The following is a 22,822-nucleotide window of genomic DNA, read 5'->3' as shown; positions in this document are numbered from 1 at the left end:
AGGTTGAGGAACGTCTTGTAAACAGACATCAAAGGTTTATTAAGACTCATTTTCAGCTAATGTTAACTTAATGAGCTCCACGAGACGAGCTGCTCCCGTTTGTTTTTAATGAGGACATCAGTCAAACTTTAATTAAAAAGACTTTTTTTTTTTTTCAACAAATACAGGAAACCTCAAAGTGTTTTTGTTGACTTCTGAGGAAACGCTGAGACGAAAGTCCACCTGAGAGGAGACAGAGCCCTGGTTGGAGCAGGAAACAGCTTTCCCTGTGAATCACTTTGTTTTGTGAGTTTGAGTTAAAGATTAACGAAGCTGCACTGACCTGCTGCTTCACCTGAGAAGCAACAACACCTGAAGCACAGAGCTCTCAGCTGGTTTACCTCGACGTCTGAAGCTTCAGGGATTTTTCTTCTTCATCGCCATTTTCAAACTTTGTTTTCTTGGTTCAGATCAGAGAATCAGCGATGGAGAAACGCCGTGCGGTGACTTCATCTTTGCTGCTGACGGTCGCAGCAGTGTCGGCACAGACAGGTACGAGCTGAACTACAGAAACTGCTCAGAAGCACACGCGTGATCCAGTGTTTACGAGGCATCTGTTCATCTGCACACTGTCCTTTCAGCTCAGCCGTTCATCTATGAAATATTCAGTTTATTGACATAAATGATCAAAAAACTGTGAACTCATCTGAGCTCAAAGCAGCGAATGGAAATGAAAAAGAATAAAAGGAGACGATGACGTTTCAGCTCCAGAAGGTTGTTGGTTCATTGTTTGAAAAGCTTCTTTAATTAGAAAAGTGTTTTTCTGCTTTTCGTCAGTGGATTTGAGTCTCTTTGTGTTTTGGACTGTTTGAAGACGTCTGATTGGACTTTTTGACATTTGAAATCTTTTCTTGGATTAAATGAAAAGTCTTCACTGTCTTCACTGTGCTTCACTGTGCTTCACTGTGTTTCACTGTCTTCACTGTGCTTCACTGTCTTTACTGTGTTTCACTGTCTTTACTGTGTTTCACTGTCTTCACTGTCTTCACTGTGTTTCACTGTCTTTACTGTGTTTCACTGTCTTTACTGTGTTTCACTGTCTTCACTGTGCTTCACTGTGTTTCACTGTCTTCACTGTGCTTCACTGTCTTTACTGTGTTTCACTGTCTTTACTGTGTTTCACTGTCTTCACTGTCTTCACTGTGTTTCACTGTCTTTACTGTGTTTCACTGTCTTTACTGTGTTTCACTGTCTTCACTGTACTTCACTGTGTTTCACTGTCTTCACTGTGCTTCACTGTCTTCGCTGTGTTTCACTGTCTTTACTGTGTTTCACTGTCTTTACTGTGTTTCACTGTCTTCACTGTCTTCACTGTGTTTCACTGTCTTTACTGTGTTTCACTGTCTTCACTGTGTTTCACTGTGTTTCACTGTGTTTCACTGTCTTTACTGTGTTTCACTGTCTTTACTGTGTTTCACTGTCTTTACTGTGTTTCACTGTGTTTCACTGTGTTTCACTGTGTTTCACTGTCTTCACTGTGCTTCGCTGTGTTTCACTGTGTTTCACTGTGTTTCACTGTCTTTACTGTGTTTCACTGTCTTCACTGTACTTCACTGTGTTTCACTGTCTTCACTGTACTTCACTGTGTTTCACTGTCTTCACTGTACTTCACTGTGTTTCACTGTGTTTCACTGTCTTTACTGTGCTTCACTGTCTTCACTGTGCTTCGCTGTGTTTCACTGTCTTCACTGTACTTCACTGTGTTTCACTGTGAGGTTCCTGAAATGAGTGAATGTGTTCACTGACTGCAGCTCTGAAGCAAGCAGCGGTGAAGTGATGGTCATCACTTATTGAAAAGTTAATTAGTGATGAAACTAACGAGCGCATCAGGAAACATCGGTCATCAGTTTCTGTCAGTGTCAGCGTTCAGGTCATAGTCTTCATCACAGCCCGGACAACATGTCCTCTATCTGAGGTACTTCATTTGGTGCTACTTTATACTTCAGAGTATTTCAGGCACATTAATGGTATTTTAAGGGATTAAGTGTTCAGGGGCCTCATTTATAAAACATTGCGTAGAATCCATACTAAAAGTGTGCGTACGCCCAAAAGCTGAAAATGGCGTACGCCAAAAAATATTCGGATTTATAAAACGTGCGTACTCACACCTGCACGCAATTTTCCCTTTATAAATCACACTCCACCTGGAAGATTGCGCAGGTGGATTCACCTCACATCCCGCCCCCGACACACCCACATTTTACCATGAATGGTCAATGCAAAGTACCTCATGAATGACTTTGCATATAAATATACCTGCTGATCAATGGCATTTTACGTTCGATCATGGCAGAGAAAAGAAAAAGAAATTTTACGGAGACTGAAATCGAGGTGCTTGTGGGTGAGGTGGAGGCCAGAAAGGATATTTTGTTTGGTGGTCACGGTAGTGGCGTCACGAATAAAATAATAATAATTAAAAAAAATGAGTGGCGGCACGTCGTCACCGCAGTGAATAGTTCCAGAGCCACAGAGCGATCTGTGGCAGAAACTACAGATCCCTACACTACTGTGCGTCAAGATGAATGAGTCATGTGCTGACCCAGGCCACCGTACCACTACATTCGTCAAGATCATGTCCGAGGTACAAATAATTTGTACATTGAGTGAATGCACATTTTTTCGATTCACATAAGCAAATTCATTTTCACTCTGAGCCCTTATAGCAATGTGAGTGCAGTCAATTGCGCCGATTGCATTTGGGAAACCGGACATTGCTGCAAATTGCCTTTTAATGTTGGCCTGTTCACCCACAGTGTAAGGAAACCTGATGTATCGACGGGTCATTTTTATGCCATCCAAAACGGCTGGCATTATGGCGCTGAGGGATGGCTGCGATGTCCCAGACCTAAGGACATAATTTAACTGAATTATTCCCAAAGGGGGCTTTAGACAGACAATGTAACATTATATAATATTAATCATATCAAACACTTACCTGTCAGCTAATTCCCACTGAAAGGAGCCAGTCGCCAGAAACCCCAGAGTGGTCAGCACCTGGATATGCACCGGGATGGCGCGGTTCCGGCGAGTGGGTCTATCTAACACTGGGCCCAGTTCAGCACATAGATCCAACAGCACCGCTCTAGGGAATCTAAATCGGCTTATTAGCCAGTCATCATCATGGGCCAGGGAATCTCCGTGGTCCCTAAAACTTCTCTCCATCCTGATCCTACCATTTGCGTGATCTTCCAGCAGTGCCAGCGCATCCATTGTGCAGCATTACGCACGAGTGTCACCGCACTATTTATATGCTTACTCAGCAAACTGAATGATTGTTGCACACCTTGTCACAATTAATACTAATCCATCAGTGCCATCCACCGCTCTGTATCATTTGAAGATGGAAGTATGATATATGAATATTGTGCATACATATTGTGTAGGCCTAACGGCTCATTAAAGGAACACATCTATAACACTGCAGACTTGGGTGTTTATGATTACGCGGGTCTATAAGTCTGATATGTGATGACATTAAATGTATGAGATCAATCTGGCTTCAATTCACCACCACACCATCTGCATCGCCAGTTTCCCCGTCTCCAAAATGTTCATACGCAAGCATCAAAGTTGGCGTACCGGTGCGCACATTCTCACGCTAAGTTTATTTTTATAAATCACAACCTTTGCGTAGAAAGTTGCGTACGCAACTTCCAAGCCCCGTTTTGTGCGTAAGCAAGTTTTATAAATGAGGCCCCAGGTGTTTAACAGGTTTATCCAGATTTGGTCCAAATGAACGAATCGTAACAAACTTAAGGGTCAACTTAACCGTCAGCGAATTGACTTTGAGCTTTTTGTCTTTGTGTGACTAAAACAACAAACCAACGTTAAAAAGAGGTTCAGGCGTCTGTCTGAAGCGCTCTGACCTTTGACATCTGTGTGTTGTTGCAGCTCAGACTCAGATCAGCGAGCGTCTGCTGCCTCAGTGGCTCACCGGCATCATCGCCGTCTCCATCTTCCTCTTCCTCGCCTTCGTCAGCTTCCTGGTGAAGAAGGCGTGGTGTGAAGGGCCCAGCAGGTCCGTCAGAGACTGTTTTTAACACGTTCATGTTTACTTTGTTCAACGTTGACACACATCTTTAAAATCCAACCACAAGAGCAGAGACACAATCTGCAGCTTTCAGTCCATCAGCTGATGGGCTGCACATGAATCAATAATTAATCAGTGAAGATTAAATTAATCTGATCTTTGATTATAAACTGCATTTTAATTCCTACCTTGTTTCTATAAATAAAAAATATTATTAATGAATTAAGTACAATACTTTAGAATGAATTTGAGGTCATTTTACTTGAGTATGTAAATTTTCTGCTGGTTTCCATTAATCTGATAGCTGGAGTCACTGGATACTCTGCAGTTTACTTTCACACACCAGTTTAGAACATCTGGTGCAGAACATTTCATCCATCCATCGATTATTCACCTGACAGGAAATGAATCGGTATTTATTGAACAGTCAAATATTCTGTTCGTTTCTCCAGATGTGAGTTTGTCCTGCTTCATGTCAGTTTATTTCAACTGATGAATCTGATCAAATCTTAATTTTCTGATATTTTCTCGACAAAACAAAATGATTGACTCCCAGAAAATAAATCAGCGGATTTAAAGATGTTAAGTATTTCAATCCTGTCGTCGTTCATGTGCGTGCAGGCGGAGAAGCACTGTGGAGGAGCCGGAGAGAGACCACGAGCTGGTCATGACCAACGGAAACCCCTACAGCACCACCCTGGACGTGGTCAGGTAACGTCAGCACCACCTGCAGCTCAGTACGTCACACTCTGTGCTGTGACGTCTGTCAGTCTGGATACTTCAGAAAATGTGCACGAAGTAGAAAATATGGAGGGAATTCAGACACAACTGCAGTTAATGTGGAGTCAGCGGGTTAGTCTGAGCTTTGACGCCGTGTCCACGTCACATGTAGAGGTACCAACACCTCAGTACTACTACTACTACTACTGTTAGCTTCACTCCACTAGCAATTAATGTTCGCCCTGCTAGTCGCTAACGTTAGCCTTACTCTATTACTTATTAACATTACCTCCGCCCCAGCTACTTAATTAACATTAGCTCCACTGTGGCAGGTTATTAACGTTAGCTCTGCTTTGCTAGTTATTAACGTTAGCTCTGTAGACGTGTAGTATTGAGCTGCGTTTCTTGTTAGCACCTGTAGCCTCAGGTGTCTCCAAATCAACCAGGACTGAAGTCTTTGACACTTTAAAGTGATAAACTTTGTGACGGACACGTCGTCGTACGCTTTTCAACATGTCAAACAAAGTAGTTCAGTAGTTCTGATAAAAATGCTAACTGCTAACTGCGTTCTGCCCCGTGTCAACAGGGGGCAGCACCGTCAGCACCCCCACCCAATGAAACCGTCCACGAGGTGAACAGCAGAGTCAGTGAATCCACTAGTTTCTCTCTGGATCGTCACTCATTAACTAAATAATTACTGATTGTTATTGTCAGCTTCGCATCATTTTACCTTCAGAGAAAAAAAACAAAGTACATGTTCACAGTTATCTGACCTTTTCTGAATTATTGATCACACAAGATATTATCGTTATCGGACAGCTGTCAGCGCGTTCCCTCAGTGAGGCGTTCAATGAGGCTCAGACATGCGAACAGCCGTGATGTGTCCCAAGGACATGGACAGTAACCCTGTGTATGTGTGTCTGTGTGTCCGTCCGTCCATCAGGAGCAAAGACGACATCAACGCCTACAACAACCTGGTGATTGAAAGCACTGACGACAGAGTTACCCCCATGTGACATACTGCACTGATCCTATTGGCTGTCTGAATGATGTCATCACCAAGTGTGGACGGACACAAACACCACGCAGAGTCGTGTTCGTGCAGAGAAGGGCGCAGTGATTTGTTTTGTGGTACTTGTTGGCCCAGGCGGGCGGAGCTTACATGATGAACGTCCGTCTTCAGTTTACTAATAAAATGTTTTCTGTGATTGATTTGTTCATGTTTTCATCTTCAAATGCAGCAGAATTAACTGAGCAGAATGTGAGCTGTAATGGATTACCGATCATTTTGTGAAGTAGATCAATCTTATCAGTCCGTGTGTTTTCAGTCACGTGTCAGTGAGGAGGAGCCTGTCTGTCCTCTGATCTGAGCTCATTTATAAGTTATCGTTTCTAACAAACTGCTGTCGGCTCTCATGACTGATCACTGAAACATTGACCTTTGATTAATAATTGATCGATGTCAGTGTCACTTCATAGGAAACTGGTTAGTTCACGTGTCTGTGACGGAAGTGGGACAGGCGAGCGTCGGGGGTTGGAGTGAGCAGCCTCCTTCAGGATCATCTGGACTGTACAGATTAAGCCTGCTTCAGTTTGTGAAACTAGACTTTACAGCTTCAACTGTTTGATGAAAAAGTGTCAAGATTTAAAGTCGAAATGTGCCAAATGTTGCTTTCCCGACATGATTTTTGATGTTAAAAATGAACTAAAACCTACAGGAAGCTCGTAAAGACAATAAGGGAGCAAAGACAGGACAGAAGAAGACACGTGGAGCGTGTCGGTACAGAAAGGCTCCATTCATTGGACAGCGCTGTTTTTGATTGGTTCCCGTGTTTGAATGTGCTCCGCCTCTCACCTGTCAATCAAATCAGCGCTCGAAATCTAACATCTTTTCCCTGATGGAGCCAAAAACAGGCTCCAACATCACTGCACTGAACGGAGCTTATTTACCTGTCGTCAGCGTAGAAATGGTCGATGTCACACCTGAGCAGAAGTCGACAGGTAAATCAGTGAAACTGCTGACACATGAAACAAAGGACGTCCCGCTCTGCCGAGTTATTTCAGCTACGACATTCAAAGTGCTTCAGTTTGTTTAAGGACTTTTCAGCTTTAATGCCAACTTTAAAACATTTGTTAGAAAAGTCATGAAAAGGTTCTTAAATGTAACGAGTTGGATTAATCACTGATTACGTTTCAGCAGGGTAACTAGTAATCTGTAATCCATTACATTTTAAAAGTTGCCTTCCCAACACTGATCAGAACTGAGTCAGCTCTGGACACATGTTGACATCATCTAGTGTGACTTCATCGTCATCATCATCATCATCATCTCTGTCTGATGATCCAGAATAAAGCTTGGTTTACACTTACCTACGGCGTACACCCTACGCCGTCACTGAGCATTCGTAGTTCTGCGTCGAGGGAACGCGTTGCTCCGCAATTCACCGCTGAGCCGCTAGGGGGGTGTGGCTGTGTCTTGAGAATCTTCATGTAACAGGAGCAGCTAACAGGAGCAGCTAACAGGGGCTGCTAACAGGAGCAGCTAACACGGGCTGCTAACAGGAGCAGCTAACAGGAGCAGCTAACAGGGGCTGCTAACAGGAGCAGCTAACACGGGCTGCTAACAGCTAACCCGACAGGCTGTTAATGAAGCCACTTTGACTTGAGTTAAAACACACCGCGGCCAAACAAACAGGCCGTCAGGAGAGAAGCAGCATCTACCTGCAGCTCACATCATGACAGCACACCTGGTGAAGTTTATTTTGGACGAGTAGCTTCGTTGAAGGAGCGGCTCAGTCTGTTCATTGATCTTTTATTGTGCTCAGACGAAAACATTCAACTGAACACTTTCTCTATAAAGAACAGCCAAATGACAGAGTTCTCTGTGTGAAAGTGGAAACGATGTGAAATAAAGTGCAAACCCAGCTGGTTTCTGACAGACGCTCTGAACGAGTCCTGCCTGAAGGCTGACCAAAGCTGCAGGGTTTCCAGGGGATTTCTGACTCCAATGATTCAGACATTACAGACAGGACGTAGAATAAAACAACAAAAACACATTGTTAATTTCAGGCAAGATCAAAAAATAAATTACAGTTCATCTACTCCCACATCTACAGAGAAAGAACCAAAATGAAGACAGTAATTATGACAGAAAGCTGAACATTAAGTCTTTGATATGTATAAAGTTCCGCTGGTCTCTGAACAGAATGTGTCCTCACAAAGAAACTGTTCTCACAGACGGACGCTGACAGCATCAGAGCAGACATGTTAGCCAAACGGCTAACACAGAAACAAGCAGCAGTCTGACACCTCCGGTTCTCCGTCAGGCCGTCGTCATCACAGCTGCTCATCCAATCTGAATCCAGTGAACGTTCATTTTAATCTCATTTGACTTCTAATAATTTACTCAGAGATGAAATTACAATGTGTGATCAGCTTTAGAGAGAAACTCTGCAGCTTTGAGTGTGTTCACACCAGGAAGAGACGACAGCGGTTTGTGAATTCAATCTGAAAGACTTTAAATGACATTGCACAAAAATAGCGTCAGTTAGCTTAGCATAAATCAGATCCTGCTAGCTGTGAAACAGATTTCCCCATGTGTGCAGACAACAAATCCCATCATTTACAAAGATTTATCTTTGAGCCCATTAAACTGTACTGCTTGGACGTTGTGCTAGCTTGTAATGCGACAGTGACTTCCTGTTTACAAAGATGAATGCTCTTGATTGGACAGAGCTACAGATGTTTCCTGTCATTGAAGTGTGTATTTGGCCAAAAAGAAACTGAATCCAAACTGTAACCGTCTATTAGAGGACAAAGCCTGACATAGGTCTGAGATGTGTTTAGCATAGCTTAGCACAAAGTCTGGAAGCAGGGGGAAACTGTTAGCCTTGCTCCACCTTCCACCACCTTACATGTGGTGTCTTAAAGGGCTGAAGACAGAAATGGAACAGGGACACACTGTGGTCTTGGTAGCAGTTAGCATTGGAGCTAGCTGTTGATGAACGACTGCTGGGAGCAGCGACACCTCTGAAGTCTTTGGTACGACGACGCTGAAGTCCCGTTTCTCCTTAAAAGGCCTTAATGTTCCAGTTAAGATGAATATTCAGAAATGTCTTGAGAATCACTTTCCAACCCCTTAATCCAGAAAACATCCCGACCCCCAAACATGTTCAGTGGATCCTCCGGGCTCAAGACTCTGAATCAGACTGTCTGAAGGTGGATTTCCGTTGTTCTTGAAGGAGCGAGGCTAACACTTTCCCCCTGCTTCGTCTTTGTGCTAAGCTAGGCTAACCCCAGAGGAGACAGAGAATGTGTCGGTCTGCTGCTTCTAGAAAGCCTTTCATTCTTTCACATCTCCATGGAGACACGTGAAACTTTTCTCTCCATGACAACCATCATGTGGAAGACACTGTCTCTGTTGCCAGGGGCGACAGGGTTCTCCAAGCTCGCCAAGTCCTGAGTCATCTCCATGGAGACACAAGTATTTAGCATCTACAGAATGTTTTTATGTCATTTGGATCGTTAGAGGAGGAAGATGAGTTGAGTTTTTTTGATGTGTGTGTGTTCAATGATTAAAAAATGGCACTTTTTATCAGACTGATGAGAATTTAAGACCTTGTTTGATTAGCTGGACAATGACAGGCTGAATGATCTGATTTACCTGAATCTGACGGTAAACTCAAAGGAAACATGTTTTGATGATTTAATCAAACTGAACTGAGCTTTCATCTGTGTTTGCAGCTGTTGGTCGTCTCTGAGCCGCTGCCTGCCTGAAGCTGAAGCTTAGCGACGTAGCTTCAGCTCAGACAGCTGCTGAACACTCACCTGCGTCACAGCTTCCTCCCTCCTCTCCACATTTATAATGACTGCTGCTCTGAGGCTAATGGCTAGCAGCTTTCACCACAGGGGAGATGCTAAGCTAATGTGTGCAGCTTCCCTTTCGTTCCTCTGGACTTTGAACTCCCCGTCATCTGATGGCTGGACTGCAACGTCCCTCATCAGGACTCCAAACGGACACTTTTCAGATGATTGCAGTCGATGTCATAACAGAGTTTCTCAACCTTTCAGGCTCGTCGATGCGGTGAAACTCCATCAGGAGGATCTGACATTTCACAGACGCTCACGGTGACGAATCCTGACTTCTCATCACGATTGTGTCTCAGACTGGACGTCTTCAATGGACGACCACAAAGCTTCACTTCAGACATGTTGTTCATGCTGCTAATGATTATTTTCATTACTGAATAATCTGCCAGTTATTTTCTCCAGTGATCAATGAATTTTTTGATCCATTGAAAATTGTCAGAAAATAGTGTCAAATCATTGTGATTATATTTCCCAGATTTCAACGGGTCAGAAGATTAAAAGCAACAAAGATTTCCATCACGAAGGAGCTGCATGAAGGTCCAAACACGTCAGCCAGGAAGTGACCATCAATCAGTTTGAGCTGATCGATTACTAAACTAAAACTAATGACAGTCTCCTTGTGCTAATGCTAATTATCAGATGTTAGCATGTTAGCTAACGTGTCCAGACAGCGAAAACTGAGGTGAAGATGCGTCTGTGAGTTGAAAATGTTTCAACTTGAGCAAAAATGAGTGAAGACGCAGCAGAGGGACGGTCGGCGACGTCTTCACCCGAGAGGACAGTTTGTCCTGACGCTGCTAAAGAAAAATCAGCAGAACAAAGAAAAATCTTCAGTTTGAATACAAAACAAGCGACCAGCCGAGATTCACCTTCATCACAGCAAAAACACAAATCAATCAAAAAATCAATCGATTAACCAATCAATCAATCAATACATCAGGACCCATGTGTGTGTCAGCTGAGCCCACAGGTGGCCCCGACCCCGAGGTTGAGAAACTCTGTCTTTAGGACACAGACATCAGTGTGTACTGGTTTCACCCACCAGCCTCTCTCTCTGTGTGTGTGTGTGTGTGTGTGTGTGTGTGTGTGTGTGTGTGTTGGCACCATCTGATGTTGTTTCTTTTTTTTTGCTTGTTGGGAAGTTCAGAGTTCACGATGATGAGACGTAGTCCAAGAGTCAAAGTGTGTGTGTGTGTGTGTGTGTGTGTGTGTGTGTGTGTGTGTGTGTGTGTGTGTTATGACAGGATGTCCAGTGTGACGGTTCCTCTCTGTTTCTTCAGGATGGCGACCGCCTGCTCGTGCGTTGCTCCCTGCAGACTCTCTCCGTTCACCGTCAGGATCTGGTCGCCTCGCTTCAGACGTCCGTCCACCGCCGCCGCGCCCTGAGACACACACCGACACGCCGTGAGGACGCTAACGAGTCCACAGACACGCTGCACTGCAGCGTTCAGCACACACAGCAGCAGTCAGCGGCAGCAGCATCAGACTTCGCCTCATGCTAACATTCTTAGCTCTTATGATTATTTGTTATAAATATCTACAGCCACTGATGGCAGGTGAACATGCTAACAAAGCTAATGTTAGCATGCTAATATCTGACCCGTTTAGTAAAGAGCAAAGCTCAATCAAGATGCGAGAAATTTAATAATGACCCAATCTGGAAGATTTTAAACTATATTTCCCAAAAACAACTTAACATTCATCAGATTCTGAAAGTTTATGCTAATAACATTTGACTAAATGAGACATGACGTTAGCTTAGCATAATCAGATATTCCTCCGTCATTCTGCCACTGGAGGCTCCAGAGGACAGACCTCATTGAAAAGGTTAGCCTAGCTTAGCATTTAGGCTGGAAGCAGGTGGGAACAGCTAGCCTGGCTCTGCTCACACTTCAGGACGGGGTCTGACCTTGCTGAAGACGGTCTTGACGTAGATGGGCAGGTCTCCATGTGGACTGCCGAATCCTCCAACGATGCTGAAGCCGAGGCCGTCGGAGCCTTTCTCCAGACTGATGCTGCGGGGCCGCGGACCCCTGACGAGGAGGAAGAGGAGGGTCAGGTCCAAGCACTGCCTGTGTGTGTGTGTGTGTGTGTGTGTGTGTGTGTGTGTGTGTGCGTGTGTGTGTGTGTGTGTGTGCGTGTGTGTGTGTGTGCGTGTGTGTGTGTGCGTGTGCGTGGGTGTGTGTGTGTGTGTGTGTGTGTGCGTGTGTGCGTGTGCGTGTGTGTGTGCGTGCACTCACTCTGGCTCTGCTGTGTGTGTGTCTGTGTTGGCTGACAGACTGGAGCTGCTGGACAAACTCTCTACCTGAGTGGCGATGGCGCTGATGTTGGTGTCCGCTACCACCTGAGAAACACACACACACACGCTGCATCTGTAAGTTCCTGAAGGTTCGCTGCTGTTTGAAAAATGGCGTCTCCCTCTGAGGGTTAATGAAGTAGAAGTATCATGAAGTACTCAGCAGAGATACCTGAAGCTTGTACTGCTATGCAGTACTTGAGTAAGTGGATCCCCTCCCTGCTGAGGGTCACATGGTGTAACGGCGGCGGTGTTACCTGCAGGCTGATGTTTCCGTAGCTGTTCTTCAGTATGGCGACGACGTCGCCATGTGACAGGCCGTCCACTGATTGGCTGTTGATGCTGACGATCCGGTCTCCCACCTGAACCAACACACACACTTTTGTCTGCAGGTGGGACTTCTTCACAGGTCTGACGTTAATCCAAACACACACTCGCTCACTCGCTCACACACACCCGCTCTCACACACACACACACACACACACACACACTCGCTCAGTCTACCTTCAGTCTGTGCGTCTTGGCGGCGACCCCGTTGGCCTGAATCATGGCGATGAAGATGGGGATGTCTCCCAGCGGGCTGCCCTTCCCCCCTGCGATACTCACTCCGAGGGAGTCGCTGACACCCTGAGGGGGACAGAGGGAGGACATGGACATGTTTCAGAGGACACCTGAGGACGCAGGACGCCACAGACGCTCATCACACACTCCTCCGTTTAAGAGCCAACACACATCGAACTCTGCAGTGTTTTAAATGACGGTATTGTGTGTATATGTGTACCGTCTGTGTACTTATACTTTTTCATTTACCCTTGTGATCTCCACTGTACGGATGCCAGCTTCTACTCCTGCACACACACACAAACACACAAAAGAGGATCAATAACAGTGATCAACATTTAATATCATTCAATATCAACTGTGATTTAATGTCACAGCTCATTATAGATCATCTCAGGTGAAAATGAACAGATGCCTTTAAACGCCTCCCCCCTCTTCACCAGTGGGCTGCAGGTCAAAGGTCGCGCTCAGACCTCTTCAGCTGAAAACATCTGGAAGGGAAACTCTGAAGCTCCGACGTTCAGTTAACGTTAACGTGTCTGTAACTCGGGGCTCTACCTGTGCTGTTAGAGGAGGAAGTGATGTCACCGGTGGACTTGGCGTTGTTGTTGAGGGGCAGGGGGCCGGTGGACGTCGATTTCAGGGGGTCAGAGGTCGTGGGGTCAGAGGGCGGAGCCACAACACCTGAGCTGTTTCCACTCACATGACTCATCTGGGACAGAGAATATATTCTTATTATTATGTTTTTAATTCCAACCTCGACCCCCCCCCACACACACACACGCACCTGGCTTCCTTGTGAGTTGTGTCTGGAGGAGATCCAGGATGCAGCTTTGAGTCGTCCAAGCTCCAGCAGGACGGGACCTCGAGCACACTGAACAGTGAAGGCCACAAGTACTGCAGTCAAAGTACTAATACCACACTAAGAATGGTAGTGAAGCCAAGGCTTCTAAGTATTACCTGCAGAATCAAAGGTAAAAGCACTGATTGTGTGTGTGCGCGTGTGTGTGTGATACCTTCAGTATTGCAGCCACAGCTTCCTGGGAGGCGTGTCTCGTGTCCTCTCTGTCGACAGACAGGATCTGATCTCCCTGCATCAGACGACCGTCCAGCTCAGCAGCGCCTCCTCTGACCACCTCAGAGATGAACACACCGCTGCCACACCTAACACACACGCGCACACACACACGCACACACACGCACGCACTGACTTATATGATTTTAACCCAGCAGTAACTCGTGTTTGTGTGTCTTGTGTTTTTAAGGCGGACCTCTTCCCGACGATGCTGAGTCCCAGCCCTCTGCCACTCCTCTTCTGCAGTTCCACCTTAAAGATGTCCAGATTCTCCTCGTTTCTGTACTGAGCCTCGTCCCTCAGCACCGTCAGACGAACCTTTGCCGGCGTCTGACGCAGGGCGGCGATGGCCTCCTCGTGGGACGCCCCGCGCAGGTCCACCCCGTTCACCTGGACGGATGGAGGGACAGACGGACAGACGGACAGACGGACACAATTACAATTACAATTAGTCATTTGGCAGACGCTTTTATCCAAAGCAACGTACATGTGACACACACACACACACACACACACACACACACACACACACACACACACACACACACACTCAGACTCTTGGTTTCGATGCTTTCATACATCGTTGTTGAAGTTCAATGTTTGTCCAGCAGAGGGAGACAGTGTGGACGTCAGATTGATTAATACAGATTAAATATTAAGTAGAGTTTTTATCGAAAGCTGTTCTGTTCACACACACTGACGCTGCTTCATTCAGTTTCACATTTGACAGTTTGATCCTTCAGACTGTCAAACAGGAAAAGTTCACTGGCACTGGCTTCAAAATTCCACTTTCAGATGAGAAGTATCAGTGTCAGCAGTACCACTAGTACTGCAGTACTGTCAGTACCTCCAGGATCTGGTCTCCGGCCCACAGTCGTCCGTCTCTGGCTGCAGCTCCTTCCTCATAAACCTCATGGATCACAATGGCATCCTGGTGGACAGACACAGACAGACAATGAGACAGACAGACAGAGAGAGAGACAGACAGAGAGAGAGAGACAGACAGAGAGAGAGACAGACAGAGAGAGACAGAGTGAGGTCACTTCAGACATTGTCTGCAAACTCTTCATCAGGATATCTGCTTGCATGTTTCTGATGCTGTGCGTGTGTGTGTGTGTGTGTGTGTGTGTGTGTGTGTGCGAGTTACCAGCTGTGTGTCTCTTCCTCCCACTATACTGAGTCCCAGCCCTGATCGACCTTTACAGATCTCTAACAGCGTCTCCTGACCAGGAACCACCACACAGCATGATGGGTCTGAGGAGGAGGAGGAGGAAGATTAGCTTCTTCCATCTCAGTTAAATGTAAAATATTTCATTGCAGAGTCACAAAGTTAAGTTCATTTTTCTGTCTTGTCCAGATGTGGTCTGTGTGTGTGTGTGTGTGTGTGTGTGTGTGTGTGTGTGTGTGTGTGTGTGTACCTCTGTTTGCAGTCTGCAGGTCTGGGCTGATCAGAGGAGGAGATGCTGCTGTCTGTTTACTGGAGCCACCGTGAGACCTGCAGGACTGGATACACACACACACACACACACACACACACACACACACACACACACACACACACACACACACACATGCAGCAGCAGACGAACACAGACGATACAAACTGAAGGTGAAGATCAGCAGGAAGCTCCTGAAACATCTGCAGTTCATTTAAGAAACGAGCTGAAAAACCACAAACACACACTCTGATGACAAACTGGTGACAAACATCCCATCAGATTATAATCTGACAGATTATAATTGGTGTCTGTTGTTACCTGCTGCTCCTGTGACGCCTTCAGAGCCTGCAGCTCGTTTCCTGGACACTCTGCAGCTTTGAGCCTCTGCGCCCGCACACACACACACACACACACACACACACACACACACACAGAAGTATTCAGATCATTTACTGCAGTGAAAACAGTACACAAACGGTAATGCCACAGCACAGAAACAGTGTAGTAGTAAAGAAAAATAAACACTTCAAACACATTGAAAAAGAAAAATACTAACAAACAGTTTGAAAGTCGAGTGAAATAAAAGAAGCAGAAAAACTCCGAGTGAGTATTTATGTGTGGTATTTAAAACAGAAACACTTTGACTACCTGCAGAGCATCTATGTGACGTCACTGTGGACTGAAACTCGAGTACATCTCTGAAGTACTTGTACTTGTCAGTACCTTTCTGAAGGTGTCGGCCTCTCTCAGACTCTTGGGGGCGCTGTTGCTGCTTCTGTTCCTGTTGTTGAGTTCTGCTTCTTCACTCGTCTCGTCCTGTTCAACACACCAAAGCTCACTTCAGGTTTTCACATGTCTGTGACACGTGTCATCAGAAAGGACAGGAACCTGCAGCCACTGCAGAGGACTGACAGCCTCAATACACACAGAGGTGATTACAGTGAGAGAGAGAAATCATCCAGATCAATAAGATCCATCCAGACATTCAGGTTTCATATCAGACACCACCTGATTCAGACTGACCGGTGCGTCGGACGACGGGTGGAGCGTCAGGCTGTCGGGGTGGCGGGGTCCGTCTGTGGGGGCGGAGCCACCGAGAGGAGCTGGACAGACAGACTGACACACACACACACACACACACACACACACACGACATCTCATTTCTGTATCATTTATTATTTGATGTAAGGTGCTTTGACCAATCAGGTGCCAGCAATCAAAGCACAAAACAGGAAGAAGACTGTCCTCTACATGGACAAAAGTCTGTGGACAGGGAGCCACACATCTGCATCTGTTGTTACCTCAGAGCTGACGGGGCTGACGACGGGGGGAGGGGGGGGAGTGGAGAAGGGGGGGACGGCCATCTGGTTGATAGCATCGTCACTTCTGCAGAGAGACAGAGAGAGGAAGACGAGAAGAAGTCACGTTTCAACTTAAACGCCATCTGTAATCTGGCTCAGGATCAGGGTCCTCTATCTGACCTGAACTGGACAAAGACCCAGCCCAAACGATGCATTCAGAGTCCTGCAGAAGAACAGAGAACCCACAAACAACAAGCACAGCCGAACTAAGATGATGCAAAACACATCAAACATCAGCTTCATGTAAAGAACGACGACCCAGGTGACGCTCCGTTCACCGAGCGACCGAACCAGTCTGACGAGGCCCAGGGAGTCGAACCCATGACAACACACACACACCAACACACACTGCAGAGACGCACTGCTGCCACTGACTGCACGCACGCACGCACGCACGCACGCACGCACGCACGCAGCCTTCAGATGTGCTGCAGCCTGCAGCCTTCAGATGTGCTGCAGCCTGCAGCAGCACTGCAGTGCAGACAGTTTCAGATCATATAACACGACTGCAGCAGAGACACAACACACACATGCGCGCGCATGCGCACACGCACACGCACACACTTGCACACACACACACACACACACACACACACACACACACACACACACACACACACACACAGCAGTTTGTTCCTGTTAATGATTCAGCTTCTGTTTAGATTTCTATCTGTTAAGTTCAACTCCAGTGATTTTCCACCTCAGTCTTGTTTCCAGGTATTTCCAGGTATTTCCAGGTATTTCCAGGTGTTTCCAGCTGTTTCAGAGTTTTACTGCACATGTTTTAAAGGTAGTACAAAGCCTTCAGTGTCTGTGTGGCGTCTGATAAACGTCCTCAGGTGATGTCACTTGAGTCAGCTGACCAGCTGCTCCTCCAGGCTACATCAGCTGCTTCCAGCACAACACAACCCAGCTCACACACCACTGTTAGAGGAAGCGCTGCATTGTGGGTAATGTAGGAGAAGAACGTGAGGAATAAAAACAGTTTGCGAGCTGAATGCTGATTGGTCAGAAACAACTGTAGGCTGGATGGATTCTTGCGTGATGTCACATGATCTTCCAGCTACCTCCAAGGTACATCTGTGTTCTTATTGGCCGACACAGTCAGAGCTTAACAAAGGTGAACTGTGATTGGAAATCTGGACGTGACATAAAAACAGGAACAATCACATGACCAGGCCAGGTGCAGGTCCTGACATCACTTCCTGTCTGGAGTCTCCACACTGTCAGATGAATAATTATCTATGCTGGTGTTTTGCGTGTTTCACATCATCTGAACTCTGAACACTTTCAGGCCTCCCTGCTGACTGTCACAGTTCAGTCTGACCTTTGACCTTTCAGGACGGTGGGAGGTTGTGTGTCGCTTGTCTCTCACTATGATTCGCTGCACTGGTCGTTAGCGGCTGACGTCAGAGGCGGAGCTTCATATCAGAGTCTGACTCTGATAGATGAAGATGAAGACGAGGACCGAGGAGACAAAGATGGACGCTGATCAGACCTCCTCTGCGCCTCCTCTTCCAGCAGGAGCTCCTGATGGGAGCATCGCTGTCATCAGACTCACGCTGACAGTCAAACGGCAGCTCCGTCGGCTCGGCCTCATGGGTAACGGAGCAGAAAACGACCAAACCGACAGCGAGGAGCCAATGAGGGAGGTGATACCTGGAGTGTGACACGGAGGACATCTGCTACATGAGGACATGTGGCAGGAGTCCACAGACTGAGCCGTCTGAAGCCGCTCGTTTGATTTGAGGCGTCGCTGCTGAGTGGAGCCATCTGTGCATCCCAGATTAGCATCAGAGACGAGATGAAAACGCCGCAGGAGGCGAGCGCGAGCACCGGCCTCTTCTATTTACGCCCCATCATTAGCGCTCATTAGCCTCGTCTTCAGCTGTCAATCACTGGGACTGTGACGTCTTTCTGTAGGTGGCGCTCATCTCAACGACCGTTATCTGCACGTATGTCGTCCAAAACAGGAGCATCAACAAACTCACTGAGCAGAGGAGTAAACAAGCTGCTGTGGGATCAGTCGGTCCAATCAGAGGCTTCAGGGAGACGAACAGAAAGCTTCATCGGCCAATAAGGATCAACGTGAAACTCACACAGCAACATTTAAGAACACACTTTGTTCATTCATCGTCAGTCTGAAGTGTTCATCTCACAGGTCTACGAGCAGTTTAGAGTCTCAGAGAGGTTTCCTGAAAAGAAACGTGGGAATAATTAACAGAGTTCAGGTTTAATTAATCAATAATCAAAGGCCGCACTGCTCTGATCTAGTCGGCACTTTAACAACACGTTTCATTTCCTCATCAGGAGGCTCAGAGCTTTAAAACCCTCCAGCTCTTATCTGATCTCTTAAATCCTCCAAATCAGCCAGCAGCTGATCTGAGGTCTGATCAGGAAGCAAATTCTCAAGTGAACTTTAATGAAGACAGTTATTATTATGGGCTGCTCTGAATCCAAAGGCTCTGATGATCATGACCGTACAGTCAGAAGATTAAAGAGCTTCTGTAGAGCGTCAGTCACGAGACGAGGATGAGGGCGTCCTCATCTTCACTTCGACGTTCGCTCACATGCTTCTGTTTGTTCGTGTAGCTGAAAGCATCATGACGTGAAGGAGACGACTGAGAGGATTCGACCAATCAGACGCCTCGTTTCACTGTTTCCTGCTTTCAGTCTGCTGCTGTCAGCATCGATCCTTCCTGCTAAAACCTGGTTTGGTGTCGTGGTTTAATATGTTTTTCTTATTTGTGTGACTTTTAGTCGTGAAACACTGAATTTTCCTACATTTCCCATGATGCAGCTGGGTCGTGTCTGTCATTAGAGCCTCCCTGCGTCTGTCACGTCTGCCTCCACAGACTGACGAGGAGAAAACAGATGTGTAAAATCAATCAAATGTTAAGTGAAGCTTTAATTGCACTAATCAAACGGCTGTGAAATGAGGACATTTCTGTCCTCCAAACTCCCTCCTGTCTTTTCCCTCCGTCTGTCCTCGTCCCTCCTCTGTCTCCGCTGATTGTCTTCCACAGTTACTGACCCGTTCCCAATTACTGTTAATGTCTCCTTGGTGAAGGTGAGGCCAGCAGGAAACAGGATTTACGGGTCAGTCTGTCACTTCCTGCGTCAGTCATGCAAGACAGACGCCGTCGACCGTCACGCACCTGAGCAGGTGACTGAGTTTGACCTTTGCTCTTCAAATGTGACGTTCTGTCCGGGTCAGCTGAGAGGCTTCGTGACTTCTGATGACCCGTAAACATGCGGGTGGCGCTAGATGGGGTTCATCCTCTGGGGAGCACGAGCTCATCCTGAAACCAGCGAACAGGTCGATGAACAACCACCAACCAACCACGTTCATCACAGCCGGAGAGCAGCAGAGACACATCCGTTTATCTTCTGCCTTTCGTGTCTTTAGAGGACGATGTGGACATGTGCAGAGATGCTTTCACACTGTATGTTTGGACACTTAAACACTGTGTGTAGATTTGGTTTTTCATTGGTCCATTCGGGGTCCGAACGTCCTGACAGCATGTGGACTTCTGCTCTGCATTAAAGCTGAAGGTCAACTGTCCCTCATCGTCTTCACTGTTTGTCCTCCCATGCGATCTGTCCACGCAGTGATAAATTAGTTTTGGTGAAGAACTTCTTTCTTCTTTTTCTCTTTGGGTCCAGAGACGACGCTGAAGTCTGTCCTCCGTCCCCTCCTGACGTCCAGCAGTCTGATCTGTCCACAGAGCTCCACCTTTGAACTTTAATGAGACTGTCTTTCAGATGTATGTTGGTCTTTGCGTCCTCTCGTCGTCTCCAGCTGCTTCGGCTCAGTGATCATCTGAGCATGGTGGAAACCAGTGAACTTCCACTCCAGCAGGATGATTACAGAGGACGTCAGAAGCGCAGAGGGACAGACATCATGACGGTCCGGCCGGGCCTGTTTCCATGGTGATGCACTCCGAGGCTCCCGTCCCGCTGACATCCCATTGCTCATTGCTATGGCGACCTTTATCCAGAGATAAATCATTCAGCGGCTGCCGGTGGACACGACTTTAACGAGATTTTGTCACCTGGCTGAACACAGCGAGAGCGTCGGCGTCCTCCTGCCCGACACGCCGACCAGATTCAATCAGAGCAGCCGGCGGGAAGAAACCTGGACGCCGTCATGATGGGAGCGCCCCCGCGGAGAGCTGAGACCCAGGGAATCATGGGAAGAATCCCATCGTCTCCACTCAGGTCCAATCAGACGACCTGAACGACTCACATGACGAACGACGGGAGAAACCTGATCAGCACAAGATGAATCTGCTGTGTTTCAGCTGAAGGTTAAAGACGCAGAGACAGAGGAGAGCGCTGATCTCAACAAACAACCCGGGTCAGAGTCGAAGCACCTGAGCGACCTTTGGTTCAGCTGTGAGCGACGGGACGTGAACCAATGACAAGAAACCACCTTAAAGAGCTCAGAGTCAGAGATGGAACAAAGCAGCAACGTACAATGTTTAAATACAAGGAATGTATGAGAGCAAAGACGCTTTGAGGGAAAAGTAAAGAAGAATCCTGTAAAATGTTCACTGAAGCACGATTCAATCATTTTATGACAAGATTAATTAATTCATTAATTAAAACTTCAGCCGGTAGACAGGAGGATCGTGTTCAGAAAAAAAAATGGTGGAAAGTGAGTAAAGTTAATTTACTCAAGTACTGTACTTAAGTACAACTTTGAGGTATTTGTCTTTTATTTGAGTGTTTCTATTTACTACTTCTACTCAAATACATCTCAGAGGGAAATATTGAACTTTGTACTCCGTTTACTCTTCAGATTGAGATTAAACATGAAACACAGAATCATCTTGTAAAATACAGTAAACTGTTAGAGACTGAAGGCTGCAGTAGATCAGTGCGTCGTCGTGTCTCTGAGCTCCACAGTTTAGTATCAGAACTTTGTCCTTCGTCCTTCTTCTCCTGTGAATCGTCTCAAGCCCTTCAGATTCATGTGGTGGGAAACAAACTCATTAACTTACAAAGAAGAAGAAACCAAGCTGACAGTTTTCTTCAGGCTGAGTGTTCGACGTATACATGACGGCATCGTCTGCATACGTGAAAACCTGCTCTGAGACATGATTCTGGTAGCTCATAAATAAATGATATGACACTGCAATGAGTAAGAACTCAGCTCTTAAAACACGTGACCATCCATCACATCAAGTTTGAAAAGAGGCTGAAAACTCGGCCTCAACAAAGCAAAGCTGTTTATAGCAGAAGTCAGAACGTCTACAGAAAGCTCAAACTACGACACATTTACATTCACTTCACTTCAGAGGCCGTCTGGAGGGCCGCCGGGTGTTGACCCCTTCAACCTGGCTCAGGACTCGAGCTCTTCAACAAGCATGAGTGACGCTTTCAGGTTCCACGTGTTTAGCAAACCGTCAGCGCTCTGATCCGGTCTGCAGGTCAGCAGCGTCGCTCGACCCCGAAACACGACCCGATGTCGACATCACGTGACTATTAAAAGACTTTTCACCCAAAGTGTGTCAACTACCAACAAAGCTCAGCAAACAGGAAGTTTTGGCGCTCACAGGTAATGCTGCGGTGAGTTAAGATGGTCGTGGAGGTGATGAAAGCCTAAAAAACCAGCCGACCAGTCGTATCATCTGAAGATTTCACAGCAGCTTGGACGAGAATACGACTCCTGATTGGATAACAGAGAGACGTCCACAGCTCAGAACAGACGTAATGACTCGCCGTGGCAGCGATTTATGTTGCATGTTGACATGTGGCCGTCTCATGAGTCCGTCATCCTGATGCCTGAACGCAGAAAACATCCCATCAGTCACAGTGATGGAGGTCTTTAGTGGAGTCTGACACACTCATCCGTCTCCATCTGTCCGACGGAGGACTCAGACGTTTAAATATCAGAGAGGCTGCAGCATTCATTACACACAGAAAAGCTTCCTGAAGATTTCTTGGGTTTTGACGACAGTGCTGGAGCTAAAAATGTAAAGTTTGTCCTGAAGGTGGCGCTAGAGGAAAGATCATGGGTTCATTTTAATCTAAAGGATTCATCCTCTGGACAGCAGGAATGTCTACAGCGAACAAAGATCTTAAAGCAGAAAGTGTCCGGATCAATATCTTTGCTCTGTGGCGTGACTCAGCATTGACGTCCTCTGCGTCTTCAGATCAAACACGCTGCTTCCAGACGAGGATCCTGCTGACGGCTGCTGGACGACTGACAATCGATCGACTGGATTGACGACTCTCATCCTCTGGAGTCTCTCACTGTCTCTCTGTTTGGCCTCTTATTGAGTTAAGAGTGAAGCCTTACAGCAGCTTTAAACATCGATGTCAGCCCATTCTGATGGGATTAACACGACAGGAGCAAGTGGAAAACGAACATGAAATAATTTAACTCACCATTAAGGAAGTGAGGCGACACGATCAGTCGTCAA

General features: G+C 46.5%; 2 protein-coding genes across 5 annotated transcripts in view; one reads left to right on the top strand and one right to left on the bottom strand.

The window, feature by feature from the left end:
- Positions 1-464: 464 nt before the first annotated feature.
- On the top strand, positions 465-5,920 carry pdzk1ip1 (PDZK1 interacting protein 1). Its single transcript, XM_076727174.1, has 4 exons — positions 465-531; positions 3,931-4,057; positions 4,691-4,780; positions 5,733-5,920. The coding sequence occupies exons 1-4, from the start codon at positions 465-467 to the stop codon at positions 5,803-5,805; spliced, it is 357 nt and encodes a 118-aa protein (XP_076583289.1). The 3' UTR covers positions 5,806-5,920.
- Positions 5,921-7,584: 1,664 nt separating this feature from the next.
- The window catches only part of patj (PATJ crumbs cell polarity complex component), an 88,224-nt gene continuing 72,986 nt past the window's right edge, over positions 7,585-22,822 (bottom strand). For all 4 annotated transcript variants that reach the window (XM_076726802.1, XM_076726801.1, XM_076726804.1 and 1 more), the window contains 17 exons: positions 16,332-16,416; positions 16,054-16,146; positions 15,754-15,846; positions 15,349-15,414; positions 15,010-15,094; positions 14,739-14,845; positions 14,439-14,522; positions 13,788-13,981; positions 13,533-13,680; positions 13,304-13,390; positions 13,075-13,228; positions 12,766-12,803; positions 12,460-12,582; positions 12,212-12,316; positions 11,899-12,002; positions 11,568-11,691; positions 7,585-11,040 (listed from right to left, as the gene is read on the bottom strand). In XM_076726802.1, coding sequence (XP_076582917.1) covers positions 10,894-11,040; positions 11,568-11,691; positions 11,899-12,002; positions 12,212-12,316; positions 12,460-12,582; positions 12,766-12,803; positions 13,075-13,228; positions 13,304-13,390; positions 13,533-13,680; positions 13,788-13,981; positions 14,439-14,522; positions 14,739-14,845; positions 15,010-15,094; positions 15,349-15,414; positions 15,754-15,846; positions 16,054-16,146; positions 16,332-16,416 — 1,837 coding nt within the window. In that variant the 3' untranslated portion in view covers positions 7,585-10,893. The remainder of the gene's footprint in view (positions 11,041-11,567; positions 11,692-11,898; positions 12,003-12,211; positions 12,317-12,459; positions 12,583-12,765; positions 12,804-13,074; positions 13,229-13,303; positions 13,391-13,532; positions 13,681-13,787; positions 13,982-14,438; positions 14,523-14,738; positions 14,846-15,009; positions 15,095-15,348; positions 15,415-15,753; positions 15,847-16,053; positions 16,147-16,331; positions 16,417-22,822) is intronic.

Source organism: Chaetodon auriga, chromosome 3, assembly GCF_051107435.1.
Source record: "Chaetodon auriga isolate fChaAug3 chromosome 3, fChaAug3.hap1, whole genome shotgun sequence".
NCBI lineage: Eukaryota > Metazoa > Chordata > Actinopteri > Chaetodontiformes > Chaetodontidae > Chaetodon > Chaetodon auriga.
The sequence above is the reverse complement of the archived record's forward strand: the minus strand, read 5'-3'. Positions and strand labels throughout refer to the sequence as shown.